General features: G+C 43.9%; 3 protein-coding genes across 3 annotated transcripts; 2 read left to right on the top strand and 1 right to left on the bottom strand. All coding sequences in view use genetic code 11, as the record gives it.

Moving 5' to 3' along the window:
- EGR_03921 (Vesicle-associated membrane protein 2) lies at positions 1–3507 on the bottom strand (the record flags this gene model as incomplete). Its single annotated transcript, XM_024493170.1, has 6 exons — positions 1–107; positions 303–405; positions 1575–1772; positions 2619–2860; positions 3136–3214; positions 3412–3507. The coding sequence occupies 6 exons, from the start codon at positions 3505–3507 to the stop codon at positions 1–3; spliced, it is 825 nt and encodes a 274-aa protein (XP_024352442.1).
- A 5547-nt stretch (positions 3508–9054) lies between these two features.
- Positions 9055–12825, top strand: EGR_03920 (Cell division protein kinase 11B; the record flags this gene model as incomplete). Its single annotated transcript, XM_024493169.1, has 6 exons — positions 9055–9120; positions 10185–10503; positions 10575–11488; positions 11555–11801; positions 12131–12407; positions 12486–12825. The coding sequence occupies 6 exons, from the start codon at positions 9055–9057 to the stop codon at positions 12823–12825; spliced, it is 2163 nt and encodes a 720-aa protein (XP_024352441.1).
- A 384-nt stretch (positions 12826–13209) lies between these two features.
- EGR_03919 (hypothetical protein) lies at positions 13210–19770 on the top strand (the record flags this gene model as incomplete). Its single annotated transcript, XM_024493168.1, has 6 exons — positions 13210–13273; positions 13912–14156; positions 14440–14689; positions 17209–17330; positions 18853–19074; positions 19621–19770. The coding sequence occupies 6 exons, from the start codon at positions 13210–13212 to the stop codon at positions 19768–19770; spliced, it is 1053 nt and encodes a 350-aa protein (XP_024352440.1).
- Between the last annotated feature and the right edge of the window lie 5677 nt (positions 19771–25447).

Below are 25447 nucleotides of genomic sequence, written 5' to 3'. Positions count from 1 at the left end.
TTATACCTTCATATTTTTCCACCAGTATTTGTTCTTCAATTTTCCAGCACTGGCTTCAAATTGAGAAGCACCAGCTTGAAGAGCATCTAAGAGCACAGAAAGATGTGCTATAAAACTGGGCAAATCTAAAGAAATTAAGCCTGATTAAAATCCTTTTATTCCGGCCTGATGGACATTTAAATAAATACATTACATTAGAATCATATAGACTGGAATGATATAAACATACTTGCCTAGCAAGACGTAACCAAAAAATATTCCGTTTTGGATGATTAAAGCAGTGGCAATACAAGGTTGTATACCTGCACGATCATCAAGCTGGGCCAGCTTGGCATCTCGTTCAAGCACCTTTTCCATGTTAACTCTCATAATGTCAACGACTTCATTAACCTGCGCCTGCGTCTGCTGAAACCTTTTATTTGTTGGAGGAGGTCGAGATGGTTCAGTTGGTTGAGCCTGTTCCGAATAAGGATCCCTGTGGTGACATGAAAGAATAAATTTGTAAACAAGCTTGCAAACCACAAATTTACAAACATGTTTGGGGAAATAACGAAACGAATCATACATAGCAGTAAGGTATTATTATATACTTGATCAAAAAAGCGGGGTGATGATCCAGAACTCACATTATTTGACAAACGTCACAGCTAGACAAGTATAACGATGATATGCCCGCTTCGAAAGGCGAGCTAATGCCTTACGATGGAGGTTGGCCATTATAAACGAAGACTATATTTTTACTTTCCACTCAGTTAAATGATTCTCTGACGCCTGAGTATTGCCTGAAGTAAATTGAATAATATGTTTTGACGAAAAAGTACTAAATGTAGCATGAAAATACAACTGTGTAGGAATAAATTCCTGAAAACCTTTTGGCTACTAAGCGATTGGATTTACTTAGCCTTGTGTAGCACGTCGAACATTTTTGGAGTCGTAGTAAGCTAATCAATTACGACAAAGAGCATATCTTTATAATGTACAAAAGGCTTAGTGCCTACTGCCATAGTTTGGCTCGGGGACGGAAACCCCCCACTGTAGAGAGCGAGGTCCCCACAAACCCACTATATTCATGTCCTTTGTGGAGTACGCCTGTATGTTTTATACAACTATGGGCCACTTGTTTTAATTTTTATTTCGTTGCAGTAAAGTATATCTAGTTTATAGTTGTTAGAACATTCTAACTGTTATTGCGTACAGGTAGGAAAGCTTCAACCACATTATTTATTGTGGTTTGTATTCTTTCGATACACTGCAAACTTTTTGAGGTTATCATTTTAAGCATTACTTACTCTAATATCCCGTTTCGGATGCCTCAAACTGCTCCTCTGACCGCTCAGTCAGGAGGTTCCCAATTTGCTGTTTCAGCCACTAACATGGATAATAATCCCTGTTGTTATGCTGTTAATCCATAAAATAGCGTCGAACTTTCATTCCTATCGAAAGTGGGGGGGCACCTCTTTTCCCCACACGTTTAAAGTAGTAAGAGTTCGCACCAATAAAGCCGAGGCAGGGTACTATGCTTTATTGTCATTCAGAAGATAGTAAACCAGGTTTTGCAGTAGCGCCTCTGTTACCTCTCCACTTATGATGTACTCTCCTGAGGCCAAGTTAAAAGTGGTTCTGTGGAAGTGACACGAGCACTGGAAATCTCCAGAAAAGTGGAACAGGTTTGACCACGTTAACTGGTAGGCGTCAATTCTAGCCCACTTCAACTCTCCTCCCAACCTCCACACCTCCTCGTTCACTTGCCTCTTCTTCCAAAGGTGCTCTTCCTGTAAAAAAGATCATCATTTAATGCTAATGCTACAATTACAAATCTCCTTTATAAAATATTTGAAAGGATTAATCTTAGGCAGCCTTAGAATCGCAGTCACCAGACTGAAGTGATGTGTCAGGTAGTTTGGAATGTGGAATCCAGCCTGGTGGCTTTTTATGATGACCCTGCGTATCTTCTTTTGCCTAAATACTGGCATTAGCAGTCGGACTAGCCTACTTATTATGCAATAAGTAGTATCCCAGCCTCTTCATTTCATCAGCACTGAGCCACTGCGTCCCACCGATGAAGAGATCAACATTTTTCTTGGCAATTCTACAAAAAAGCATTTTAGAGCAATCATAGCGCCAAATAAACAAGGTGACAATCTTCATTAAGACTAAGTTTACCTTCCAAGGGACTGAGAAATCACATCAACGAGGGTTCTCCTGTGGAGTCTTCTGCTCCAAAATAAGGGAAAATAGGCAAAGGCAATGACACTGGAGTAGGACTTTTTTGTCAACTTTGCATCCGTGCGCTGAAAGAAACCACCAGCTAGTGATTCAAAGATGAGCTGGCTGTGAGAGGCCTCCCAGTACCGTAGGCTTCCGTTGAGTTTGCTCAGAAGAGCATACATAAGCCCTCGCAGAGTGGAATCACCCACGAAGAGAATCTATAATGTAGACCTTTCACAAGATGAACCTCTAACAAACTGCATGATTTCTAGGAGTATTCCTTATAAGGTCAATTTTAATAAGATCGTGCTGGAGTCGATATCTACGGGAATAAGTATCCCTTCGACAACCTCAATTTTGAAATTCCGCCTTTCCACTTGATTTCGTGACCTATTGTTTCTTAAACTCACCGCTGAGTTGTTTAAGTATCCACGCATTTCCGCCCATGTTGTGTTGGGCAGCGCAGGAGTAAATACCTTCCCTAAGGCATTCGACCCACTGTAAAAACCAGCTGTCCCAGAGCCCTCAAGATATTCCGGATCCCGGTTAGCATCAAGGCCGAATCGAAGAAGCTTTGCTCTGTGCCAGAAGCATCGACTGTTTGAGGAGCATGCATCGGTACAGGGCAGTAGCCACAGTGGGTAGACACGATCTTAAAAAGGGAGGGGTAAGATTTTTGTGTAAGTGAATGCATGCCTTTGTAGAGTTCCCTTAAAGAGCTAAGGGTTGATCCTTTTGCGTCATCCAGTTGTTGTGATGCGTCAAGCCATCGCAGAGAGTTGGCAAAGTTATGGATTCCACAGGGGAGACGCCCATTGAAGACAAAGGTACAGGACTACAAGAACGACGATGTCATGTCATGTCCATGATGCCCCTAGTTGTTGTACCCGAGTCAGCACGTGGCGAGCCTATTATGCTTTTACTTACCTGGAAGTACGCACAAGTAAGCAGCGTGGAATCCTCCGCTGGAATTTGGGGAAAGTGCCTTGCAATACTGATGTACACGCTGCAGTTACGAGTAGCAGGCACTTTGGAGTGGTTAGTTTGGAGTAGAACCACGGAGTGGGGTTTCATCCTCTGGCATAGTGGGTAATGATAATGCGTTACGCCGACCCCTATGCTTACGTTTACACAGAATCTAGAAACAAAGACGACTTCAAATGACAACTTTGTCATCGGTTATCGCCAGCCGATCCATCTCACTGCTCCATCGCATGGCATGCACCTCTGCATTCTTGGATCTGTGCTTCGAGCTTTTTTAGACTCGAGACAAAATCGTTCACTAGGAAATATGAGCATGGTGAAGGCCAACTGATTGCGTCTGTGATCCAACTAGTTAAAGTCAACTGAGGGTGTACAAAAAACTTGTTGAGGGGAGATCAAGTCTATTAAACTAGTCAGTAGGTGGGAGGTAAGAGCCCTTAATGCGAAAAACCATAACGAAAGGCCATGTCTCCTACCTCAAACTGTAAAACCATTCCAAGTGAAGACCTCATCGCACTTTTTGGAATGGGGCGTAATGCCTCATCCTCCCCACTCCCCTATTTATATTTTGCTAAGGCTCTGGCATGACCAAACGCAAGACTAAACGGCAAGCAGGAAAGTAAGGGCGGAAAAGAAAAGGATTTTTTTCTAGGCTTCCAGAAACATGTCATGCGGAGGTGAAATCCAGAGCAAGCCTGTGTTCTCTGGAAAGGAATTGTAGACTGCAATGCGTCATATGTAATTACTGTTATAACAAGCCCACGACAAGAGCGTACAATATGGAGTACTAAAAATCACACTTCATGGCATTATAGCGACATAAAGATGACTTACTTGTCAAAGCCTTCTCTCAGTGTTGGGCATCCATTTCCAATGGCCTTAAGGCAGATATTTGCATAGACGGTATCCTCGGGTACAGAGAAACTCATCAAAGAATCCAGTGTTATTATCGTAACTAGAGAGACATAGAATGTACACAGGAATGAGAGCACTTTCATAGAATCAAATGCACCAAACCGGTGATTTACCAAATTATGCCACGGAGATTGAGTGGAAAACTAAGTGAAGCCTAGGATCGTAGTCAAATGTATATTTCACTTCGATGGAGTAGTAGTAAAAATACAAATCCCGATTCCACTTTGAATGCTACATTTCCCCCCCCCCCCCTCCCCCAGATAAAAAAGATAATTGTAAAAATTGCTCTAAGGTAATACTATTGTCATTTACCCTACTTAAGTGTATATAAGTAGCTTGACGCCTCACGGGCTGGTACTAACCCGAAGGCAGTGGGAGCGATGGAAACAATTCGAAATAAAGTACCACCTGAGAAGTTAGAATGAAAACAGGGACAAGTCTACACAATCATGCTAGCAAAAAGTTCACGCTCCTGGCCCACTAGCCTTCCACACCAAAGACCTTCAACTTACGGAAATCATTCCACCTTATTTAAGTTAATTGACCTCTCCTATCTCAGCTTGGGTAACTACTGCTCCGTAAGGGAATTTTTAAGATTATGTGACCGAATCATGCGTCCAGATTGCTTAAAAGTTGGGACCGATTTGACAATGCTGAACCAAACAAAACTACGCCTATCCGCACCACTGTAAAGACAAGCCTTTCTTTCCTTTTCTCACTAAAATTTCCGTTGATCTCGAAAAAAATATGACAGGGCGAACTATTTCGTTGGTAAATTAGAGTTGCCATTTGTGCGATATCGTCGATTGGTTCCTAGCATCTTTAAAATCTTCACAAAAAATGGACTTGAGGTGAAATTAACCAAATTTCCCACCGTTGCGTTCGTTGACAAAACAAGAGAAGGGTATATTAATTTCTACTCCTTTGATGAAGTCGCCCTCCATTTCTTCGTTAAATGGAACCTATTAATGAAAGAATGGCTCATTATTCTTTGGAAATATCATCTTAGCAAGAATATTTAATAACAAATTATAATAAAGCAGATTTTAAACCACATTATCGATTGTTGAGTTCTTAGCCTTTGGCTGAGGAAAAGACAATAAGTTCTAAAAAGGGATTTTGTCTGGCCTACGGTGAATTGGATGCATACTACCCATGTACACTTATCAAATTGTTCATTGGCATGAATATAAACCTTGCATTTGAGGAACTTAGTAAGAAATTAACCTATTCTTATTGCAATTAAAAGCAACAAAATTCCACACCCTCCTATGTGCTCTTGTAATTTATTTCATAACGTAAGCTCGGCCTTGGAAAACCTTCAGACTAACCTGATATTTGGCCATAGAGGCGACAATATGTTCCCTCGCCTCATGGAACACATCGCCAACTTGATTGCTCTCTTGGATTTCCCCTTGGATCATAGCTTTGAGAACGACAAGAAAAGCCAAGCCTAGAAGTGCCCTGGGCAATCGATGCTTGCATCGTTGATATATCGGTGTGTTTGCCATGCGAATCCCCCACTGCAGAAACTCGTATTGTGGGGGGACTAGTAGCTCTCTCCCTCACTACTTCTCAGCAATAACCAATGAGAAAAGAGCTGTGATTTTGGGCGGTTTTAGAGATTAGGCTGAGTTTCTTCTTGCCACAGTTATCTTAGACGTCTGTTGGGTAAAATAATACGATAAAGTAAATCTGGAGCTGACCACTACAGTGATGATACAGCTCTGGTGCTAAACTTCCACAAATTATTAGTTGTCCAATTCGAGCACAAATAATAACAACTTTTGCACTGTTATTAAAAAAAAATTAAATGCTTCGTAGTCTTCCCTGAAGATGAAAGCTGGTATAATAATAGGCCAGAATATGTACTGCCGACGTCCAGAAGGGCTAATGGGTAACTGACATGGCCCAGATGTCACGTCCCTCAGCTGAAGTACAAAGACGAAGACCTAAATATCCGCTAAATCAAAACGAAAGGTTAAACACACAACCAGCGTGTTACTTAGCCCCTCTTCTCTTTTGAGCATCGTCTCCGGCGGCTTCTGTAATCAGCCTTCTCCGTCGGCCATCGCAATGCAGTTGGTGCTGCAAGAAAACCTGTCACGAACCGACCGCACTGGTTATCGAATTGGCATGCAAATAAGAACATGTATGTTCCACTTTGGCAATTCTATTACGTCTGGTTTCGCGTCCTGTCTGGGAACTGCAGTAAGGAAAGTGAATGTGCTAGCCATCTTGTATGCCAATTGTTAATCGTAAGAACATTAACCCAAGTGTAGTGTCAATTAATAAAGGGTGGTGTTCAACACAATTTCGTAAAGACAAGGTATCACTCATTGCTGTGCTGCCCGGCCACATCTATTGGGATTCTATCCAGCTAGTAGAGAGGTGGAGGAGTTATCTAGTGTTCACCTAGTTGGCATCTTCATAAGGATACGGTAGACGCCTCTGTAGCAAAATTTTACCGATAGTTTACGGCTAGTGTCTCTTCAGAAGAACACGGGACTGAGTCGGCTGCCGAAGATAGGTTTCACATTTAGACCAGTTAGGGATCTTCAGAGATTTTCCCACTCGCAAGGTCTGCTCTTCTTCCGTCACTTCAAGGCTTAGCATTCACTAATCGAAGTAGAGGTATTTGGCGTTTAGGATAGGACTGACTTTTTGCTGGCACCAATGCAGAGCCCTGAGACTACCCTGAGATCGATAGAAGCCATAATACTAGGGCAGAATATGTATTGTCGACATACAGAAGGGATGGCTCAAAAGCCATACCGCCCAGCGGAAGTACAGAGGCGGAGCCTTAAGTACTTGCGAAACCAAAAAGAAAAGTTAAACAAACGATCAAAACGTTACTGCACATCCATATTTATTTGTTTTCCCAATTCACTTCGAGCTTGTTTACGTCTACAGTTTAAACAACGAATCACTGGGAATGTATGCAAGGGTCAAGTACAAGCAGGCAGCCAGGACAAGAAGGTATCACAGAGATATATTTTGTCATGCTTAAAATTCGGTGGAGATACAATAAAAAGGCGGGGTTATGGCAATCTTTGCGTGTTGGAGTACCGAAACGCACCACGAAGGCTAGGTGGCGCCTGTAACGAAATCTTGTAGCTGAACCAGTTAAATAATAAAAATACCTCTCCTCTGCGTGACTCGTCTGACAATATGTAGCAACTCCTGGTAACTCGTGTTTATTTTTGGTGTATAAAATCCCTCCTCGAGGAGCTGCCAAAGCCTATCCATTTGTTATCACTGACTATTTACATAAGTGTATAAAACGAAAATATCTGATCTTGGAGGGTAGTTTGTATATGTGTATTGTGTAGAAGCTGAGGAGGGGGGGGGCTCTTAGGGACGATCAACATTTTGCAGGAGATCAGGGTCTGTCTCCTCTTCATGATTTGGTGACGTCCGCTAAGTCGGGAGGTCAATGTGCTCTGATCGCTCTGAAGGACTCAAAGCTGAGGAATTATGATGGGAAAAAAGATCTTTTCGTCTGAACGGAAGATATTATTCCCAAATTTAACATCTACATTGACGGTAGAAGAACGACATGAACTGTTTCAAATGATTTTGTGATGACTCAAAACTTAGTCTTGTAGCTCCCTGAGATTTCCTTGAAGGTGAAAGAAGACACATTACCAGGACAGAACATGTATTGTCGACGTACAGGAGGGATTGGGGCTGAATGTATGGTACAGAGGTCAGGCTGCCTGCAAGAGGTAAAGTGGCGGATATGATAACGACAAGCTAACTTAGTAGAAAAAGACAATTAATTTAATCTCTTTGATCCATTAACAAACCTTAATGTTGTGTGTAGAACTTATTCACCATGGGTAGCTTAATGTGTTGTTACAGCAGGGCTAAAAAGTATCTGCTTTTTGTCAAGTTCACAATGGATGAGTAAGATCAGTTTTCAATGAGCAACAATCGACCCCAATAAGAGGCCTGCTATGGGTTTTGAGTAGTTTGTACGATATTAGTGAAAATATGAAGCTTCCCGTCTTGACGTTGCTTCTAAAAACACGTCAGTATGACACAGAAATGCCGCACACATTAAAATATTATACTGTGGTAAATCGATATGGTCTGATTGTGTGTTTGGCCACATGGTACTATAGTCTCCGCGGTTTGTATTTCGGCTCTACGGTGTGTTTTTAAGATCATAATAATAGCTCCCCAGCTCTGATGCACGTTATTGGTGCATGTTCCAACACATTGCTTTGCCCTATTACGACATCTGAGAAGACTTAAGGCGTCACAATGCGCCTCTCCATACTATGTTAACTGAAACCCCTTAATTATTCACCCTAAGTATGTCCCTTGAGCACTTTATCTTAAGATACAGTAAACTTTTCCAAAACAATATTACGACAGCTTTAGGCTTTGCTAAGTGCTTGCAAATAAAACTACACACGCTCTTTAGTAGCCGGAGATTGTTCTTCCGCTCGGCAACATTACCCTCCAGCGAAGATTGCAGACCCCCAGCAAGCTTGGATGCGCGTAATTTGCATTCTTGTGTCATTTGAACCTTATTCAGCCTTAAAAGGCTTAAGCGGTTGCAACATTCTTCTAAATCAAATCCCAAAAACAACTTTTACGGCAGCTGGTCAACAGTATACAGAATAAAATAGTAGTCGTGCCTATTTTTAAAGTATTAAGTAATATAGTCGGCTCTAACATAGATTTTCTTAGCACCAAGCTTTCAATTAAAAACCTATTAGTGCGTACATAAATAGAGCTTCTGCCATTAAAGTATATCTTCTATTGAATAAAGTGTTCGGTGGTAATGCAGCAGGCTCGTTACAACTACAAAATTATATTTTCTTACAACCAATATTGAAGGCTATTTTTTTACAAAAGTGAATAACAAGTAAAGTGCGTCTTTGGTAAATAAAGTTAATTAGTAGTCTGGGTATTTTGGTGTTGATGATGTGCATTATGACGCATTCTCCTGTGGGAGTGCGTTTCGTCTTTGACCGGGTTCGATCAGCTGGGTACGCATTGGTGAAGAGTTAGATCAAGTACCTAGGCAAAGGAATTGCTGTCATGTTTTAACATTTTTGATCTTTGTTTTATAAGGTTATGCTCACACACAATGACTTTGCTTTTATTAGTATTAGTAATACGGCATTTTGTAAGCCCCTTGTAATTGCCGGTGGTTGTTTGTTGATTGTTACTGGGATCTTTGAAGCACAACTGATGAAGTGAAGTATTTTTGCATTCACTTTGTTAATTTTTGGCCCGCTATATTTTGTCAGCAGTATTCTCTTGTTACTTTCAGAGTAGACCGAAATGTCACGTGACGAGCATCAGAAATCCTCCAAACGCAATTCCAAAGAACATACTAAGTATCATGCGGAGGAAGAAGAGGGATTTAATTACGTAGTTAAATTTTTCAATTGGTGCCATTTTTTCCTTTATGACAATCTGTCCTAACGTTTACAATTTAAGGTGTTTCGAACACTTGACCTTGGTTACACTTGTCTCGTTGAAATTAACTTAGGTCTACACAGCATTTGAAACCAAAATAGCAGTTTAAGTTGTGATGTCACATCGCACTATGCAGTATAATCGTGATTACATGGGTGTGCTAATTGTAACGCCAACATTGCAGTTACAGTTTTTTGACCCTGTAATTGACTAGCTCTTCAACGTTTACTTAATTCTTCGCGTCAGTTCAAAAGAAGCCCGATAAAACAAGCTGTTTACACATTTGAAGTGTTTTTCTGAGTATATCATGCGATTTCTTCATCTACCTTTTCAACACTAGTTCTGAAAGTATGGCGGTGCGTGCCACTTGTGTTTGATTATTGGGACTCGAGGTGGCATTGGGAAGGCTAATGCTAAAGATTGTGTTTACGCAGTTGAAAATTTGGTGCCTAAGTCATGTCTAAAAGCACCATAAGACATAGCAATCTGAGAATGGGCTTATCATAAACATCCGAAAGCGCTGAGACATTGGTATTTTAGGTGCCGTGAGCAGGACTTCATTTCGTCATATTTTGTAGAGGCGCAAGATTAGTGTCTTACTAGACCCGATAAGCAAACATTTGTATTTTTACACAAAGGATGAAGTTGACGAAATAGTCCCTGCATCTAATTACTCCCCGCGGGAGGAGGGTGAAGCGTTCTCAGAGGAGGGAGAAGCTTCCAGCGATGAAAACACTGGCGCAGTGACAACCGAGCAGCAGGAGCGCGAGTATCGTTCTCGCCTGACCCGACGGAAAGCTGAGAGGGAGGCTGAAGCAGCTGCGGCTGCAACGGCTATGGCGAAGAGCAATGCCGCTCATCTCCCTCCTCGATCCAAGTTCGACTCCCCAGAGAGGTCTGTCGATGACCGAGATGTTTTACTGGAGAAGCCGGATATCCACAGTTCCATCGGCACTGGTACGCTTTTGCTATTCCTCTCCGACTCCTCTCATTTCATTTTGAGGGGGACTTGTTATTTGCTTCTTCAGGTGCCTTTCAGAATCTCACATCCTCTTCCAGCAGCGATAGTAGCAACGAGAGGCGCTCACTTAAGCGTGGTTACGATCAGCAGAGAATTGAAGTATTAGGAAAGAAACCCAATAACTCAATTACTGTTTCGGTCACTACGTCATCTCGTCACAACCGTCGCCATCACCACCATCGCCAGTCCTCGCGCCGCTCACATCAAAAATCTTCCGAATCACAGTCCAATCTGCATAAACACGCCATCTCAATCTCAGCCGATGAAGTAAAGAAGTCGTACCACTCGTCGGAGTCTCCTATCCCACTATCCTCCGGGCGCAATCGATCGCGTTCTCCACCACGTGATCGAGAAGGCGTCGAAGCGAAAGCAGACACCTACATCACGCCACCGCCTCCTCTGGAACCCTCAGGTCTGAATACGCGTCTTGCCTCGGGTCGTGCCCCCATCATCGATGGCAGCCACTTAAAGTATTTGGAGGAAGAAGAGGAGGATGAAGATGAGATCTACAGCGAGGAAGGCGCAGCGCTGAAAGCCAATGGCGATGAAGGCAAAGGCGTGGAGACATCCGGGGAATTGCAGCTTGATCGGGCACCGCCGAAACCCTTCTACTTCCCCTCCATTCAAGGCTGCCGGTCGGTAGATGAGTTTGAGTGTCTCAATCGCATTGAGGAGGGTACCTACGGGGTGGTGTACCGGGCACGCGACAAGCGGACCAACGAAGTAGTGGCTCTGAAACGACTAAAGATGGAGAAGGAGCGGGAGGGCTTCCCCATCACTTCGCTGCGTGAAATTAACACCTTGATGAAAGCGCAGCACGAAAACATTGTTACTGTTAGGGAGATTGTGGTCGGATTCGACTTAGATAAGATTTATCTGGTGATGGAATACGTGGAGCATGATTTGAAATCTCTCATGGAGGTGGGTTTGATTATTCTTTCTTAAATGTTATCACTTTATCTGTCCTCTTCCTGTACTTTTGTTTAGATTATGAGTGGGCCCTTCACAGTGGGTCAAGTAAAGTGTCTGTTAATCCAACTCCTCCGCGCAGTTCAGCATCTGCACGACAACTGGATCCTCCATCGAGACTTAAAGACGTCAAACCTGCTCCTGAGTCACAAGGGTATTCTCAAGGTTGGTGACTTTGGTCTGGCTCGAGAATACGGCTCTCCGCTTCAGCATTACACAGAGGTTGTGGTCACTCTGTGGTATCGTGCTGTTGAACTGCTCCTAGGTAGGACTTTCTTGCTTGTGCTGACTTTATGAAGCACTATAGCTAAGTAGTGGGCGGAATCTAAATTCACTGCCAACACCCATGTGGGTTGGGCGACTTAACACAGTATCGGCTCAAATAACCTCCTGCACTTAAATTTTATCCATGCTGCAGTTTCTTGTGTAGATCTAAATATCCCCAAACTGTTTTAATTCTCCTTTACACGTCACTTTCTGTGGCTGCGATGTAGAGAATTGTTATTTTTTGTGAATGCGCTAGGGTCGACGCAGTGCTCAAGTACTTTCCCTTCTGAGCTTCATCGTTAAATTGATTTGATTACAATCCCACAGGCAGCAAATCCTACTCCACCCCGATTGATCTCTGGTCTGTGGGATGCATATTCGCGGAGTTCCTCCTTCAGCGTCCCCTCTTTCCGGGCAAGGGTGAGGTGGATCAAATAAACATGATCTTCCGTGACCTCGGTACCCCCAACGAACGCATTTGGCCGGGTGTAACTCAACTCCCCGGCATGCGTAACGGCGTCTTCACTGAGTACCCCTACAACCAGCTACGACGTCGCTTCACTGAAAAGCAGATCTCCGGTCTCGGCTTTGAGCTTCTTACCAAGTGAGTTGTGTGTTTATTATAGTACTCTGTATTGATAGTGGCAGTAGCTCAATGCACCCCATGAGTCCACTGTTTCAGCTTCCTCACTTATTGTCCGGAGCGGCGAATAACTGCAGAGAAGGCGCTTTCACATCGTTATTTCACAGAGCGTCCACAGGCCATCCACCCATCGATGATGCCCAGCTGGCCAGCCAAGTCGGAGGGTGGAGGTCGTCCGTCGCAGTCCTCGCATCGCCCCGCCTCACCACGCCCGCCGCCGGGGGCCACAGGCTCGTTGCGGGAGCCTCCAGCACCACTTGGTGCTTCACTATTCTTTGCTGCTGCGTCCAAGCGCACGCCCTCGCGCAATACTGCTACCAGTGGTGGGAGTGGTATTCGTGGCTCTGGACCTGATCATGGCTTCCTCCTACGCTTCTGATTGCCATCCTTCTTGGACTGTCATGTACATTCGTTCAGTTTTTATGTGTACATGTTTTTTATGGAAAGGAATAATTCCACTTTCATTTTTTTCTGCAAACCTTTTCGACTTATACCTCATTCGTTCACGCTGTCTCCTGCTTTGCACTACGTTGCACTGCTCTGTGTTGTCTGTTTCTGTTTAACGGGCGAATGTGGCGACCACTTTTATGGGTTGGTTTGAGATAAGGGATAGGATATTTTTTCCTGTACGAGTCATGCCGTTCCTGTCATTGTTTTCGGCCTCTGTCCTCGTTTTTTTTAAATTACTGTTATGAAAGGTAGTTTGTATTCACTGGCAACTCAAATCCTGATCTGCCTTTATTGATGTCTTCTTGCGCTGATGATGATTCTTGAGGGCTACTGTCACGCTCCTTTTGGTCCTGGCGGTTTGCGGGCAGCTTTACTAAGTTTGCACTGAATGAATGACTAGATGGTAAAATCAGAACTGTATCCTGTCTTCCTTGTAGTGCTTCACGATGTTGGCCCCTAAATATTGATTTTAATCTCCATGGCGAATGTGGCTGAACTGTTGTCCAAAGTATTACTTGACGCGCACTAAACGTTCCTGCTAAAAACCACGTTTGCCGATGCTTTAAGTTGTCACGTCGATCACTTTATCATTACTCTTCCATTAAATGTGAGCAATGAGGACCACGCGTCGCATATACATGACATTGGGCTTAGCTCACGAAACCGAGGTGTCATATGCGACCCCAGTGGTATTCACCTTAATAGGCTGCATTTTCCAGAGTAGACTTAATCTTTGCTCCAAAATGGCTCGCTCCTATCCATCCGCCCTTGTCAATACATCATTCCTAGCTATATTTGCCTTAACGCTGTCGCCTGAATTTAAGCCTTATGAACCGGATGAATTTGTTACCTGTATGACCAACCAATCATGTTTTTGTTCTTGGGTGATGTCCAAGCCATCATGACAAGCCTTTGCGACCACCATAAGTTTAGACTAGCCTTCCCAACTGCCCAATGCGGTAAAAGGCGTTGGCTGTGTGCTGCAGAGCTCAAATTTCTCCACTATTTTTCCCAGGCAACATCATGCTAACCTCCTCAGTCAGTTGCAATGGCCTTCCACCCGATCTGGAGTTTACTTTAGACGAGATCAGCACCGAATTGGTCAAATTGGGTGTGAAAGAGACCTCGCCTACGCGATTGGCTGCTATCAAGGCCGATCTTGATACGCTCATTGCTCGCGACCTTGACACTTTTTCTATCAGTCTCGACAAGGAGAAAAGTGCCACCTCGCGCTCAAGGTCCAACTCCACCTCCTTTTCGGTTGGTTAAATGAAGTACTTCGCATTGCCTTTTAAGTATTTACCCTTCTTATTTTTTTCTTATTGTTACAAACTGTCTTGCTTACTTGGAGATATTGAGAGTTACTCTTGAAAAGGCAATAAGGCCTGCGATTCCAGAGGCAGCTGGGAGTCTAGTAGCATAGCTGGGCCGAAGAGGGGCCTCATGTCACTGATATAGAGTTAGAATCGCAGGGGTACAGCAAGTACTCTTCCGTTGGATGCACCTTCAAAAGCTACACTGATTGCATTACTTTTCCCGTTAGTCCGATGGCGCAGCAACTACTACAAGTGACTCTGAGGCGAAAACCTACTGCCGATCTCCTCAACTGATGGAAGGTGAGGAAGACAAGGGGAATGAAGAAACGTACGATCCCGAGGAGACCTCTGGGGAAAGCAATACGATCTCGTCAGATTTTGGGGAGACAGCATGTTCCGGAAGTCGAAGCCATAGCTGTTCGGGTAATTCACGCCTCCTCTGGAGATTCAACCATCAATCCAAAATTCCTGCTCCTTGTAAGTGTAATAACAGTTGGCTAGTTAATCTTGTACGGCGATGTCAACTCGAGCAATTTTGTAAGGGTGACCTCTTGCTATACACTTTTGGTAAGACTCCATTTTGAACCGGTTAAGGTTTTTGATCCGATTGAAAATATTAGTCTTTTTACGGTCTTGAAGTCGGTTTTTACAGTACTACGTCGTCCATTTATTTACCCATTGTATTCACCCAATCTCGTAACTGAAAGTAGCGACAAAAACGGTTGCCTTGAAAAAAAATCACAAATACATTGACGTAAGTTATCTTCTCAAAAGGTGTTTGGGGATTTAAGGATTAGAATTCCCGAAACCACGTTTAGAAAACACGCTTAAGCTTTAGTACGCGTCTAATGGCACTATTTTCGGTTAGTAGCTGGCTTGGACACACAAGGTCGTCAAAGTTGCCTTTCCATGTAGGCATGGGGCCTCAAATTTCCTCTCAAATTTATTGCGATATTTTCTTACTAAATGGGCTTCTTAACAGGCCTATTTTTTGCAAGATTAATATTATGCTAACCGCAACATGATTCTGGTTATTTGAGTATTTATTCATGGGAACTTCACAGATTTGCGCACAAATTCACTGTACCCTTCCTCTTTGCATATTAATCCAAATACTAACTTATGATAAATCTTCTGAATTAATTTACGTGTTTATTGATACCAAAGTTTTCACAATTTAGTTGACATTTCACAACAGAAACCCTATAATTGTGGGAATTCTGTGGCGAATACACTCTGTAATCGAATTGTGAGTCTCTTCATTGAAACCTTCGATACACTACAAGAATTGTTTATTATTTCCACCTACCATTCATGCTTGTTCGTTCAATACTCGTGAAATCATGTTGTCTTTCAATTTCAAATGTGTGGCTGATTATGATTTTCCGATTACTTTCTTCCCCTGATGGCTCTGCAGACTCCGTCCTATGGAACGCTACATGGACTCAATTCGAGAACGCTGACGCGCTCACGGTGGTCGGCAAATGCCCAATGTGATGAGTCGCCCCGTTCTTCGCAAAGTACGTTCTTCTCATTTCGAATTTATTTTCGCCTTGAGGAAATTCACCACACCTGTCTTTCCTACGTTGCAATCGAGTGCACTATTCATTATAAGAATAATCTTCACAAAAAGATTTATAACGGTGACAACAATAAACATTCAAAATAACAGAAACCACACTAATAATCGGAGTCAGATACTAAATGGGATTGAAGGTCGACATTGCTGTTTGGTCAAGAATCCTACCATATATGCGTAGCCCCCTGAGACTTCCCTGAAGACGAAAGAATCGGAATACTCGGACAGAATACGCATAGTAGACCCACAGAAGGGCTTGAAATCTACTGGCGTGTCCCGGAGGCCAGTCCATTTAGCAAGGGAACAATAGCGGAGCCTATAAGTGGCTCGTTACCAAAATCGGAAGTTAAACAAACAAATAAATTATTGCTTAGACCCTTTCCTCTTTTGAGCGCTGGCCCTGGCGCTCTCCTTGATCAACCTCTCGCGTCAGACATCACAACAGAGTCGGTATTTTAAGAAAGACATTCACCAACCAATCGTGCCAGTCATCGAAAAAGATATTTTACTGAACCGTCACTGATGGATCTCCGCAATCCCACTGGATTTGGGGTTTTGTCCTGTTTGGGAACTATCATGGGGGGCGGTGAAATGTATTGGCCATCCAGAGTTTTCATCGCTAGTCGTTTGAACACCGTTTTGAAAGCCGAGACGTTTAGCAAGCGGTTGAGTTTGACATCGCTCCGTGGGGATACGATTTCCCATCTATTCATCCTTGGCAATTTGTTCCCACGTCGGTGCTGCCCAACCATATCTCTCGGGGCTACATTCATCTCGTTGAAAGGCAGAGGTATCGGGTTTTCATCTTATTGACATCTTCATACAGGCACCGTAGCCAGCTCCGTGACGGACTTTTCCTCATGGTTTACAGCTAGTGTCGCTTTAACTGTTAACAGCTTTTCCACGGACCATTGGACCAGGGTAGATGTCGAAAATAGACATTATTTACAACCCTTTCGTTAGGGTTTTTCATCGATTCTCCCATCCACCGTCTATGCAGTTCTTCCGCCTCGTTAAGGTTTATCAACAGAGTTATTCTTTAGGGCTGGGTTCGCTTTCCTCTACCACCGATGTGGCGCCATGGGTCTTTCCCCTAGACGAAAGAAGACATACTATTTAGGCAAAACATGTGTTGCCAACGTACAGTAGGATTCGGTGACTATTGGCATGGCTCGAAGGTTGGGCAGCCCAGCAAAGGTACAATTGCAGAGCCCCTTCGTAGCCCGTCACCAAAACCAGGGGTTAAACAAACAATTAGTGTTAAATATGGATCATTTAACCAAATAATTTCCCTCTTTTAAGGACTGAATAGTATCTAACTGAAATAATTTTTCGCATCCATGTTTCAGATCTTCATCTCCATTTGGTTTGTTTTCGTTTTCACTGACTACACAATGCGTAAAGCCTACTTTTTCAGGTGATGTTCCTCCCATGGGCAGAAGGATTTATGGGACTCGAGCTTCCCTGAGATCAAGCTCTCTGGAAAATTTGGACTATGACCGGAACCTCTCATCCTCCTCTTCTGTGTCCACTAGAAGAGTAGGTCTTTGGTTATTGGTAGAAATGGTGAGAAGAAGTGCTTCATCTCAATTTCACATCCCTCTTCTTGTCACTGCCATTTTAACACCGTTCAGGTATAAGCCTGCCGTACTTCTGGCCTTTTTTTACGTCATTACGACTTCTACCTGCTTCAATCAGATCTCCCTCCGTTCATGTTCTTGGTACAGGACATAAATTAGGGAATGTTGAGCTCCACACCTGTGTACCTTTTCTCATGTGACGATAAAAGTCCACGCAGCTCGATGCGGCTCTCTGCAGGGACTTGCAAAAGTTGTAGGATTGTCTACGCGCCTCCATTATAAGGCACAGATAGATAGACTTATATCTATTTCCGATGGGCTGCTCTTTATTGTGCCCCGTACTACCGTCTCCCTACTTTAAATCTTTATTTTATACGGTGCTGATTGAAGATAGTGAATGTGATTCGTGCCCTTCTGGTTTACGACTTGAGTTGACCGGCTAACTAACCGATTGATCTGTGATAGGAAGTGACATTCGTACTGCAAAGTTCGTTAAGCGAGCGTACCTATCATTGGTTGTCTCCAAACTATCTATCTCACTACCCCATCTCAAGGCATGCACCACTTCATTCTCGGAATCGGTCTTTAAGCGTGTGGTCGGGATGGACTCCAGATGGAAATATGAACTTGGTGAAGACCACTTGATTACGTCTGAGATCTATCTATTCGCTTCCAATCGAGAATGTGCAAGAAAAACCCGGTAAAAGCCAGTCAGGTTTAGTCAGCTGGTCAGTAGGTGGGAAATAGGTTTTTTCCAACTAACCCGTGAGGAGACGTCATTGCCCAATTTAAGATGAGGGGTAGGGGGATACCTAACACCTTTGGAGTTTAGTCTTCTTTGATATAGCGGCAGAAACCAGCCTATTCTTTGTTAGAGGTAAGTATGCTGGCCATTGTGCAGTCACTAATTTATCGTCTGTGTTATAAAGTGTAGAAATCTAGAAGTGGTTCTCTTACTATTGACCCATTAAAGCTAAGCGAACAGTGACGCAGGCTTTATAGATTTAACTTCTGGCTTTCATTTTCAATTCGGGAACGCGGTAATATGTTGGACGCTCTATACTGGAACGTTAACTTATTGGCAGACCAAAAGGCTAAGGGATCTCATTTCTCACGAACATATTCTTGCCTGTCTCCTCGTTCGATGGTTATTCATTTATTAAAATTCGGTTAAGTCCGACTTCGAAATCTCGCTCATTGACCGCCTTTCGAGAAGAGGTTTCTCTAGTAACTTTTCGACCCCTAAAAAGTTAAAACAGGATGTGAATCAAAATGTCTTTGAATTTGCGGGTCCAGAAATTCCTCAATAGCTTGGGACAGACGCATCTGGAAAAGTGTAAGCTCATATAGCGAAGGCAAGATAACATCTCGGCCGTATATCATATTGATAATTCGCGTACCCATAGACTAGATGTATTTGCAAACAGAAGTAATAAGTAACAAGGGGAATTTCTCCTTCTTCCTCCACCACCTCTTTCCAGCCCTTGACAGCAGGACGTACGAGTCGGCGGGCCGGAGGCGGGGTGAACCGAGGTGATCCGGTGTCGCTGTGGCGCCTCTACAACAGTCAATGGGAGCGGCAGGCGCGCGCCACGGCGGTGAGCGAACGCGCCCTGCGCTGGTCCGTCAAGGCCGCTATGGCGGTGCGTGAGGTGCCACTGCTAGCTGCCTCGCGTCGATCTCTCCACTTCGGCCCCTCCTCGGTGCGTCACCTTCACTATCACTGGACATTAAATGTTGATTTTTCGTTTTGACAGTCTTAGCTACCTTTTTTAGCAGCGCTACTGACTGCTACCGTCACCCCCTCGTCATTGACGGCTAGTTTGCATCTGAGTTGTACTAAATGGTCTGGAGTTTGACCACGATTTTGTTTGGTTTATTGCAAGTAAAATGTTGCAATAGGAAAACGATGCCTTTTTGCTGAAAGATGGTGAGTGCTTGCGATATGATAAAGTACTGAGCTCTTTCTCCAGATTAGCCTTTTTGAAAGGAGTTTTAAATTACTCATTTTTGAGTAAACCATTATTCCAATGAGAGCATCTGCGAACTTGCGCAAATTCAACAGTCGAAATTCACTAGAGACGTACTTATAAAACAACGGGCTGTGAAAGACGTTTTGTTTCCCATGACATTAAGGACTCGTCTGAGGACATCAAATATTCATACTTTAAATTGAAGACTTTAAATCAAATACATAATGAAATAGAAGGGCTAGATTTAATTAATTAAGAATAATCGGGATTATAAAGGAGTCCGCACAAGGGGGACAGGTTCGCCGTCTTGGCGAGGAGATGGCTAGTCTGGAGGTTGAGAGAGAGGAGCACACGAGACACCTACCCCGGGAATTTGACCTACTCGAAGACCTTAGAATGGAAGCCGTAGGAAAGAAGTCGATGTAGAGTCACTACAAAGGAAGTAATCTGAACGCGTGCGCGATGGGCAGCGCACAGCGCGGTGATTCACCACGGAATGCGCAGCTGGATTTCAATTGGCTGAGTGGTCGATCTCTCATCAATTTTCGTCGAGGGCAGAAGACGATTGGTTGTGCACTGCTCTCACGCGGATTGGTGGTGAATTTGTCTATGGAAAAGGGCCCGTGAGCACAACGAAATTGTGCGGTGGGAGGGGCAGGTGATGGATGACGAGTGGTTGTGAGTGGATATGAGAAGAAAATTCAGGATATTTGCGTGATTTAAATGGGGTAAAATAGGATGGAATCCGCGAAGAGGTATAAGAGCGCATCACCTACTTACATGTGATACACCACCTAGCCTTTTCAAGCATTATTTATGGAATGAGCTACTCACAATTCATCGAGGTCAACGTTTTCGCCTTCTTTTCACTTTGTCACGCCTTCTATCTTTCATTCTTCTGCATTTGGCCCTGTGATTTGCAGATATCCAACGTTAATTAAAGTGAAGAGGAGGAGAAGGAATTTTCTGTAATGCGCTAATAGTTTGTTTAATTCTCGGTTTCGTTAGCGGGCTACTTAGGGCCTTGTTATTGGACCTCTGCTGGGCAGCCTGACCTCTGGACCACACTAGTAGCCTCCAACCCCTTCTGTAGATCAAAAATGCATATTTTGGCCGAGCAGTTTATCTTCTCCCACCTTCATAGACCATTGACTGATTAGGTTTTAATGAGGAACGTGGCATCAAAATGCTTATGGGCCAAAAAGGAGGTTTTTCTCATATTTCACGATCAGGTCTGAAAAAAGTGACATTTTAAGTGTGTAGCGTTCCGAGACTTCCTTAAATTTGAAAGAGGGCGTAGTGCTAGGGCGAAATATGCATTGCTGGTGTAGAGAAGGGCCAGAGGCAATTGACATGGCCTGGAGGACATTTCCCCCAGCGGATGTGAAATGGCGGAGCTTTAAGTGCCCTTGAAACCAACACACAGAGTTGGACAGTCAATGTAACGCATAACCCCTCTTTCCTTTCGAGCGTCATCCCCGGCGCTTCTTTGGTCAACCTCCCGTATTGAGTATCACAATGCAGTCGGCACGAACCAATCGTGCCAGTCATCGGATTTGGGTGCAACTGAGAAGCTATTTAACTGCAACACCATGATTCCTCTTAGAAATCCGATTGGATTTGGAAGTTCTTCATATTTGGGAACTGTGTTTGGAGAAAGAGGGACGTACTGGTCAGCTTGTGTATCTATTGCTAGTATATTGGCCAAAAAAGATGTTTAATTAAGGGTGGAATGTTAAGTAGTTCTGTGAGGGTTAAGTTTTCCGCCTGTTCCTCCTTGCCGCTGTTTACACTTTAGTGCTACTCAGCTATATGCCTATCTTGGTTCTATTCAGGTGGTGGAGAGGTGTCGTGTGTTCGCTTAACCGGTATCTTCATACAGGTACCGTAAACAGCTGCGTAACAAAAGTTTCCTGACGGTTAACGGGTGGTGCCGATCCCGTTGTTAATTCCACTTCTCCAAAATACGGAACTGGGGTAGTTGCCGAAGGCAGACGTCATTTTCAGACCTTCCTCTAGAGGTCGTCACCGGTTCTCCCATCCGCAGCATATACGCTTTTTCGCCCCCAGCAGTAGATGTCAGGATGGAATAGAAATAAATAGGATTCTTTCTTGAGTGGAGGATCTGTAGAAGGGGGCGGTCTTGCTGCCAGATTGGCTAAATGGAGTAATTTGGTCATCCTTTTCTCGCTCTCATTCACTGGAATAGGCAACTCCGTTGTCAATGCGACGGTTTGATTGAGAGAAAATGTTGGTGACCACACACACTAACCCCTTCCTTTCACTATTTCACTCCTCCGATTGTGTTAAGGTTCTAAAAAGGTGACAGCAATAGTTTTGATCCGTTGGACAGGTTAGGATTGCAAAAGAGTGAGAAAAAGACAAATGACCGTGCAAGGGGTTTAGCAGGCTTGAAAATGCTTCGGCCTTTATTGGATGGGGCTGGAGACAAACCTCTTGTTCAGTGCTCATGCTAGACCAAATAACGCATGAGTGAAGCCTACCGATGTAGCTAGATGGTGTTATCTTCCTTTCTTTCAAAGCGTCCTTTATTTTTATTTTACTTCAATTCAAATGTTTCACTCTGCCTCTTCCAACAGGTACGTTTATCAAGCAATTGTCTCAACGTATTACGCATCGCGATGATTGACAAGGCTCTATAACTCAGAAGTTGACAAAAACCCTTCTTACAAACTCAATGACTACTTTGGAGGGGCTCTTACCCAACTTTATTTGATACTAGAAAATGAAGAATTTTCTAACTTTTACCGCTTGAAAATAAAGAAGACGCAAAGGATGGATGCCAAGGTCAATCATAGCCGCTTTTTAGCTTGAAAATTGTCAGCAGAAAGGAAGGAGTCTATCATTTCCCATTCAAGCGACAGTTGGGTTCGAAAGAGGAACCCCAATTCCACTTTAGTTGGTTAATAGTCTCAATAATCAACAGCTCTCACCAAGAGGAGTTCGCCATCTGGTTAAGGACGAATAAACCTTTGGTTGATCCTTCTAGTGGCACTCTCGTAGACATCAAACCGTTCACTACCATTTTTTAAATTAAGCGACAGATAGTAAACTAGAATAACTTTGACTCACCGCTTCTTTTCCCATCTCGTTCTTCGTCGTTAGCCCTTTTCACGATGGCCTTTTTGCCAACATGGTTACTGGTGGGTCCTACATAATTCTACTGTAGTTATAATCGTTCCCTAATATGCCATGGATGTGAGACCGTAGAACATTCGACTGAAGTGCAGGAAAATTGGCGGCTGAATGAACAAGTAAGGCCTGACGGACACTCTTCCCTCTGTCTTGCTCTTGTCCAAATTAGTTCTCAAGTGGGGTGTCCCGTATAGCCTCCGGTTATTTACGCACCTCATTTTCTTCACCTAAAAGCACTGCACTGTTGAAATACTCGGATGGCTAAGTAGGTCACAAAACCAACAGTCGTCAACCAGATAGTGGATCATTCCTCCAAAATCATGCCTTCGGTAGTTCAGAATTCCTCGGATTCTTCGTTGTCACTATGGCTAAACAGCGTTGTTACTTTGTGGGAGGTGACTGTTACTTTGTCGGATAAAAGTGTAGCACAGCGCGGATGAAAAGATGGAGTGAACGAATGCGAAGATTGACCCAACCAACCAGCTAAGTGCTACTTACTCTACCTCGGCAACAAACCCCACTTTAACAGAGTCGAATGCTGTAGCCAGCATCGTCGTTGCATTGTAAAGAGCCTCTGCAGTTGACCGTCAAAGTGTCGCAATTCTTTTTCTACGCATCTGTCGAACAGCCTGCCATAGCAAGTTGAGATAAAAATTATTGGAATGTCCGTTAATGGATGAGCTCTTATTGACCTCTAAGTGGAGACTGTTTACTTTTTGAAACTCTGTTGCACATTCTATCACTGCAGCCATCCGACAGAAAAGTTGTGGGTGTGGATCGCGGCATAGGTGCTTGGGATGCGAGAACCGCTTGATGCAGATTGCCTCAGCAAAGGTAGGCTGTACTGACCTGGTCTAGTTACTTCAGCACTCCTTACACCTCAAGCAAAACCACTTTCCGTGATGTCGTCCTTCGTTGATACCACTTTTCTGGAAGCAGGGAGCGCGTTCCATTTCATTCCCTGTATGATCGAAATACGCCATTCACTAGTGCTTCTAGTAGCTTCTCGAATGGCTCCTCAAGTACTGCTCTAACACCCTCCAAATCGCCTAGGCTTTTCGTCAGCCGCAATTGGGCCAACGATTGGTATCTGGGCAATTTCCTTTTTCGATTGCATCAGTAACTGGGAGGACATTGGAGTGATCAAGCCTCGACGTATTTCCGGATACATTCCAACACGCCTCTTTCTCCGGTAATCCAGCCTGTCACTCCAGTACCAAAGGCGATTCGTCGCCAAGGCTTAGCTTGTTCTGGACTGAAGTAAGACTGAATGTAACAACAAAACAGCTCCCAATCTAGGTGACGCCTTTTCCACCACTACGGTGACTCTTCCAAAGTGGAGGCAAATTGCACCACCACGAATGCTTCCAACGCGGTTTGACAGCATCCACTTCAGTCACCAGCGCGACTCACTCTCAGGACTGTAATAGGCTGTCAACACAGAGGTCGTTGACATCTCGATCAACATACCATTTGTTTAAGCTGTCTGTGCTGTAGCATTGACTCGTCATGCATTTGCTGTGCTCCCACTGATGACCAGGTGGGAGGAGGGGCTTCGAGGTGACCACACGGTAGTGGAGAATGCCTCCTTCGTTCTGGGGGATAACTCCTCCCTCGCGACTTGCAGAAGGACACTGCATCACCACAACGTGCTTTGGTGTGAGAAAAAGCCAAATCTGCATACCAGAAGGCAAGCACAAGGTCAAGGAGTGGAATAAGGGTGCTCCAATTGCCACAGAATCAATGTTGCCCTGAATTTTTTCCATATTCTTGCTCATAGCTGCAATAACCTCCTCCAACTTTTTGTTTCTCAGTGCTTTGTCATTCGGCTTAGTCGATGAGGTGATAAGTTGGCAAGTTGGTTGTTCGGACTTCTGCATAAACAGCTCGTGTATGTGTACGGAGATGAGAAGCACGTGGTTTACTATCATGCGGTCACTGAAGTTACAATATCGGAAGTAGTTGACGACTTCTCGGGCAGATTAGTCAGAAGGTAGGAGGGCTAGGTGTGAGCTCCTCAAGGCCTCAAAGCATCAACCCATACGACATGCGAGTGAACTCGAATTCCCCCGTGTCAACCCTTGGAATGTAATCGATGTTGTCAATGGAGCCGGGAATGGTTTTGCAGTGAAACAAGAGTTTATTCTGTTGTCAGCCTAGACTCACCATGTTCACGCCCTTCTCACTGAGGAGGCAGGTTTAGATGTAGGTCCTCGCGCTTCAAGAGACTTGGCTCGAGGTGTTATGGATTACCTCTAGTAGTGCCACATTCTTAGTCTTGTACCGCGGAACACGCAGGAGTGTGATTGATGAGTTAGTTGATACGCTCATTGCGAATGCGCCTCTGAGTCACAACAGCCCTGCAATTCAGCTCTAATGCAAAACGCGATTCGATGTGCCCTTAGACTCTTGGTAAAGGGTGAATTGGACTGTAAAAGGTGGCAAGCATATGTAATTGCTTCCATACGAGCGCAACAAGTATCGGACTAAAAGCGGTCCCCTCTCTGGGCAAATTGCCGCGAGAACGGTAAAACGGCATTGTCGAGTCCATAACTTGTTTCATAAAGGATTAAAGCTTTTTTCCTTTATTTTGTTTTATACTCTAAGGACAAAAGGTGTATTTTGTAAAGCAGAAAATTCTTCCCAATCGCTGGCCTGAAAATATCAATCTATGATATGCCAGATGGAGGAGGGAGGAGAAAGAAAGCAAGCCACACCGAAATATGCCAAACGAGAGTTGATGGGTTTCGCGACTGATCAAGAAGTAAAAATCAGCAGTAGATTCGGCCACGTGCTATTGGTAAGTCATTAAGGAATGCTTTAGTGGTGAAGCTGGAGCCTCATCAGTTCGGAAATGTTCCCTCGGGACCCTCTTAATGTCATTCTATGCAGTGTTTAATATTGAGAAGGTTAACATCATTTAAAAAATTGCAGGAATTTCCATCTA

The sequence above is a fragment of the Echinococcus granulosus genome (assembly GCF_000524195.1).
Source record: "Echinococcus granulosus chromosome Unknown EG_S00022, whole genome shotgun sequence".
Classification (NCBI taxonomy): domain Eukaryota; kingdom Metazoa; phylum Platyhelminthes; class Cestoda; order Cyclophyllidea; family Taeniidae; genus Echinococcus; species Echinococcus granulosus.
The sequence above is the reverse complement of the archived record's forward strand: the minus strand, read 5'-3'. Positions and strand labels throughout refer to the sequence as shown.